Source organism: Benincasa hispida, chromosome 4 (assembly GCF_027475165.1).
Source record: "Benincasa hispida cultivar pf3 chromosome 4, pf3_genome.v1.1, whole genome shotgun sequence".
NCBI classification, from domain to species: Eukaryota; Viridiplantae; Streptophyta; class Magnoliopsida; order Cucurbitales; family Cucurbitaceae; genus Benincasa; species Benincasa hispida.
The window spans coordinates 17,078,693-17,084,937 of NC_143481.1; the positions used below are offsets into that span (position 1 = coordinate 17,078,693).

Genomic DNA, 6,245 nt, shown 5'->3' on the forward strand with positions numbered 1-6,245 from the left:
ATTTGATTTTCAATTTTGTTTCCAGACTTTAAAACTCCAAAATTTCAAAAGATGGACCGAACTTTTAGATATAAATTTGAATTTTATATCTAGTTAAATCATAAACTTTTAGTTATGTATATCTATAAACTTTTTCTTAAATTAATATTAAAACAATGCTTTGATCTCTGTATTTTATTTTCATTCCATTTTAGTTATGGTACTTTCAATAGTTCAAATTTAGTAATGTATTTTAATTGTTCAAAATTTGTCATGTACTTCCAATTTTTTAAATTTTGTTATGTACTTTCAATTGTTCAAATATAGTCTCTTAGATTTAATAAATATTAAATTCGCACATTATACCTTCCATAAATCTTAAACCTAGTCTTTCAAAGTTGAAATAATTTTCAAGTAAGAAAAGACACATCTGAGTATATTTTCAAAATTTTTAAATTAAATGCAAAAAGCCAATAATAAATTAATAATCAAGACCTATAAAGCACAAACACAGATACGGTTATACGATACAGATACGGCGATTCGTCAATTTCTAAAAAACTAAGATACGGATACGTATAAGGATGCGTCATTTTATATATATATTTTTAAATATATATATATATTTATAAAAAACGAGGATACTGATATCTTTAAAAAAAATCTAGGATATAGATAAATTTAACATACAAGTTAATAACAATAGCACAAAATAGAATACAAACACTGAAATACAATACAAAAAAAAACATCAAAGATGTTGAAGTACAATAGTTAATAAAATGCAATAGAAAAGTGACTCATATTGCAAAGAAAAATAAGAAGATTAGAGGGAGAAGTATGAAGATAAATGAAAAACTTATTGTTGAAGATATAAATGGTTTATATTTTGATGGATTTTGTGGGGACTCAAATGTAAAGATGGAGATTAGATGATTCTAGTATATGGTTTTGTCCGTTATTTTTTTTTTTTTGTTTTTAAGTTTTGGACTCAAGTAGTGAGTTTTTTAAATAGGTTGCCTAATTTTAGAGTGGAAAAGATTAGATCATGAGTTACTTGTTTTTTTTTTTAAAAAAAAAGTATGCATAGAAATGAATACGTCAAATCGCGTGTCAGATATCTGAAAAGTATTGAAAGACAAATCACGTGTCAAATACGTATCTGAGAAGTATTTGAAAGGATCAGTATATCTAATAATGATTCTTTACCTCACATGGAGTATGTGTGTTTCATAGACCAAGACCATCTCTAAGATGAATAGAATGGCTAAAAATGGATGGTACAAATACTAAAATCTAATGAAACTTAAAGAGTACACAAACTGAAACAGAAATTTAACTAAAAAATTAAAGTTAAATAACTAAATTTATAATTAAAAAAAAATAGGGATCAAATAGACATAAATTAAAAAATGAAGTAATTTTGCAATTTAAGAAAAAGAAAAGAAAAGAAAATGAAGGGAGAGAAGAGGAGTTAAACAAAAAATCAGATTTTCAGTTAGATTGTCGGGGGTAAAACCGTAAAGTCACCCCGATTTTCAAGGGTTTCCGTTACGTAAGTCTGTTCTTCTCTCATTGCCGATTCCTGTTTCTCCGACCCAATACGCCATTTTCTCTTTCACTCTCTCTCTCTCTTCAAAATGTCTATGATATTTGAGAGAGAGAGAAGGTGAAGATGAAGATGAAGACATAGTCACAGTTCTTCCCAAATATCTCTCTCACCATCCCCAAAATCTCTCCATAACAACACTCAACAAACCCTAACAGACAAATTTCATCTCACTTTCTTTCTTTTTCTTGCCCTAACTATTACAATTTTCCATTGTTCTTTTTTGCTGTTCGATCACCGCCGGTTCTTTTTCCGGCATGATAATGGACCCGAATCTTTGGCGTGCTTTTGCCGGCTATTCTGCCCATATCCACACTGTCGGTTCTGAAGTTTACTATTTCGTTCAAGGACATGTCGAACAAGCTACTTATGTTCCCACACTTTCTCGGTCTGTTCTTTCTAACCCTATTACTAAATGTATCGTTTCTGCTGCCGATTATAATGCCGATTCACTGTCTGACGAAGTCTGTCTTAAGTTGAATCTTAATCCAATTCGTCCTGGTGAGAGTGGGTCTGAAGTGGTTTCTGGATTTAATTGTTCTGATGATGGTAGTGGGAACAGGAATACAATTGAGAAGTTTGCTAAGATTCTTACATCTTCTGATGCTAATAATGGCGGTGGATTTTCTGTACCGCGGTATTGTGCCGATTCTATTTTTCCTCCCTTGAATTATAAGGTTGAACCGCCGGTGCAGACTTTATCGATTACTGATGTTCATGGAGTTGTTTGGAATTTTCGTCATATTTATCGTGGGACGCCGAGGCGGCATTTGCTCACTACTGGGTGGAGTAAGTTTGTGAATCATAAGAAGCTGGTTGCGGGTGATGCCGTCATTTTCGCAAAGAATTCCAGTGGGGATATGTTCGTGGGCATTCGTCGTGCCACACCCTCAAGGGCTATTGTAGGCGGTGATTGTAGCAGATGGAATAGCCAGATTGGTGGAGGAAGGTACAATGTGGAGGAGAAACGTTCTGGAGATGGAGGAAGTGAAGTTTTCTCCCGAAGTAATATTGGGAAGGTGCCGGCTGAGGCGGTCGCTAACGCTGCGGAATTGGCCACGCAATTTAAGCCATTCGAGGTGGTTTATTATCCTAGGGCTGGCTTGTCCGAATTTGTTGTTCCAGCTGAGAAAGTGAACAATTCGATGAATTATCAGTGGTATTCTGGGTTAAGAGTGAAAATGCCTTTGGAGACGGAGGATTCTTTGAAGATGCAATGGTATCAAGGGACTGTAACCTCAGCATCTATTCCTGCCCATGGGCCTTGGATGGGTTCTCCATGGCGTATGCTTGAGGTAAACATTTCCTTTGTTAACCCATGTCTCTAATTCCACATGAGTAGGAGATAGTTATCATATCTACGTACTTCTGAATTATTTTTTCTTTCTTTTGATAATTGAGTTTTGCTTCATTTGATTGTCTGAGTCTGTTGATCATGTTGTTTATATTTAGCTTTAGTTTATGTTTTCATACTCAACATGACAATCAGTGATGAGAAATAATTGGATGGGATCAAATATCAATCTATTTTTAGGATATATATTAAATTCTCTGTTTCTTATCGGGGATTTGAGGGAGAGGAAAAACACTAGATACTGAAGATGTGTTGGAGTCACTCACTCTAGGTCATTTCATTCATGATGGTTTGTTGGTTCCACCCTTTGAAAGATGCTGACATTTTTAATCGTACATGTTTTCTCATTAAGAAGTAGTCTAATTTTATTTTAATTTTGAGGCAGAGAACTGGATTTATAATTTACGAGTATTTTCAATTACACCCTCATTGTTGAATATGTATCGTGTATTGTGTCTGGATTTTTTGGTGTTGGATAATGTGGGGTTTGCTCCGGTTGCTAGGTGTGTTGTATCAGGATGGTTGATCTGACAAAATACTATTGGAAGTAAATGTGTAACTCTGTTGGGTTATATATCACGTCTTTGGTGGTTGAGACAGTTCTTAAACAATTGATTTAGTCGGATCACTCTGGAGTGTTCCCGTACATACATACCAGATAACAAGCCCATTAAGCAATAAGAGAATGGAAATGGGATTTGTTGATTTAGTCAGATGACTATGGGTGTTGCTGAAAACTGGGGTTTCTTTATTAGATCTTTTCCCTTATGTCAGTTAGGAATTTACATTTTGTGTGGTCTTAAGAAGTTGTTCTCTGTACAGACTGTTGTTGTGTTTTTACCAGGATTTATTATCATTATTTTCATGTTATTTCGTTTTTCTGTCTTAGGTTACATGGGAAGAAACTGATGCTCTGCAGAGTGCTAAGTATGTGAGCCCTTGGGAGGTTGAACTTGCTACACCCACTCCTCCAATCCCTCCTCTTCACCCAGCAAAGAAATTTAGAGGTCCCCAGAAATCTGCGGTGGTGAATGGTGAAGCAGATCTGTTTTCACCTCTGATGACATTCGGTGATTCAACAATGGGGCAATTCAACCAATCATTGTTGAGTTTTAACTCATTTCCTGCTGGCATGCAGGGAGCCAGGCAAAATTTTTTCTGTGAATCTGGGTTATTCAATCCATATAATGAAATTACTCCACCAACATGTGATGAAATTTCCACGTGCAAGCTGAATGCAGCGCCAAAGACACAAACGGTGTCTACTGACCTCCAAATTGGTAGTGTGCAATCGGATACCTTATCGCCTGATAGTCAGGCTAGTGTTCTTTCCTTTGCCACAGGAACGGCTGAGAACCAGACCTGCAACTCAACTAAAGCTGGAGTATATTCAATTCAATTGTTTGGTCAAATCATATATACGAATCCGCCTGTTCAAAATGGACATCACGGTGCTAACAATGACGATGGCGACAAGAAGCGTAAACAGTCCAGCTGATCTTCTTTGATCAGTACAAACTTTCTTGTAGTGTACTAGACTGGGAGCCTTGGGATCCAAAGTTCTTCCTTAGTAAATAGTAGTAACATCTTTGTTTTGAGTAGAAGCAGCTGTACAGTACAGGTACGCCTGTCTCCTATCCTTTATACTTTAGCATGTTGATAATGAAATATTGATGTCTCCGATTGACGAATATTATTCTTTGTCACTTAATGTGATAATAATGCTTTTATTCTAACATACTTACATTCTTTCTGCACCATAACGAACATGCCTTTTTCATTCAGTTATGTCAAATGGATGCCAAATTCCATGACTGACTGATTGTAGCTATTTGTCCTGTCACAAAGTAACATAGAGAAGTTTATTCTTCTAATAATATGCAAGGGAGCAGAGGCTTGAATATAATGAATGTTTAGGCAAATTTTAATAGTGCCCTATGATGATTAGAAAGAAACCGTGGAATCTTTGGCTTGTTTGGAACCTCGTAATTTTGAGGGATTTCAATCCATATTGAATTTCAAATGCTTTCCATTGTGTGGTAAAAGGGATTTCAAATTCTGTTTACTTAAAAAACTTTCCTGACTAAAATGCTCGGATTTTGCAGGATTTCATAAGATTTGAAAGTAAATTACTTAATCGACCTTGTCAAATTCTAATTTTCAATCAATACATAGTTAAAAGTCTATATTAGTAGATTCATAACTTTCTTTTCTTTTCTAGTTACCATCAAAACACAGAATTTTAAATACGTTCATTTCAAATCTTTTTCGTTCCAAACAAAATAATTGATTTAAAACCATTTCTTAAACTTTCTTGAACCCGAACGGAGGGTTGATAAATGCAGAAGGGTTAATAAGGTTTTTTTTTTTTTTTTCCCTCCTTTTGTAACTACCACTCCCCCTTACCCATATACACTACTTGGACTATTACTTAGTTACTTTAATCTCCTCTCTGTTCTTTCTGAGCTTGAGGAGGATCTTGTTTTGTTCGGATCTTTCTGGTTAATATAATAATCCAAGTCTGTTGTTAAAAGAAAAAAAAGGAAGAAAAAGGTATATATAGATGGTTATTCATTTCTAAAACATAAATCATTTTTGATTTCTATGAGAAAACAATTTATGTCTCTCATTTGGTGTTACTTAAGTTGTCTTAAAATCTAAAGACCATTGACTATTTTTGTTTGACCCTTTTGGTGTAGGTACTTGAGCTAGGCAGGAAGCTGACTACAGTATGAACATCCGTAGCTGATTGTGTTTTTTCCATGGTAGTTTGTTTTGTCTGACCTCAAAAAGTCTAAGACTCTTTGATTTGAATATTTGTTGACGTTTGAATATTTTGTTGCTGAGTTTGCTTTAGATGTTGACAATGCTTTGGATATTGTTGAACTATTTTAATGCTTTTTCTAGTGTATGGTTTGAGACATGATTTGTTATGCTCTTGATTGTTTTATTCTTTTTTATTATTATTATTATTATTATTATTGTATTTGATGATGTCTTTTACACTATGCTATACAAACCTATATATATCTAAGATTTAAATTTTTGTTTGTTGCTGATGAATGCCTTTAATGTTATGAAACTAATTTATTAATAGAATAGGTTACATTCTTGTGGAGGTGGCATGTCCTTTTGTTGGAAAATGTCACTTGCGTGTAATGAATCTCTTTTGGAGACTTCTCTTTCTTGTTTGAGTATGACATCAATGAGGTACATGTCTTTAACTATTAAGTTATGATATGTTCATGTTAGTTTAGAATCCGTCTCAAATGAAAAGTTGTCTTAAATGAAAAGTTGTTATCG

At 34.2% G+C, this 6,245-nt stretch overlaps 1 protein-coding gene across 1 annotated transcript; it reads left to right on the forward strand.

The window, feature by feature from the left end:
• Positions 1 to 1,542: 1,542 nt before the first annotated feature.
• On the forward strand, positions 1,543 to 5,875 carry LOC150036539 (auxin response factor 17-like). The gene is made up of 3 exons (XM_090312558.1): positions 1,543 to 2,883; positions 3,832 to 4,563; positions 5,642 to 5,875. The coding sequence occupies exons 1-2, from the start codon at positions 1,846 to 1,848 to the stop codon at positions 4,438 to 4,440; spliced, it is 1,647 nt and encodes a 548-aa protein (XP_090168684.1). The 5' UTR covers positions 1,543 to 1,845; the 3' UTR covers positions 4,441 to 4,563; positions 5,642 to 5,875.
• The last annotated feature ends 370 nt before the right edge of the window (positions 5,876 to 6,245 follow it).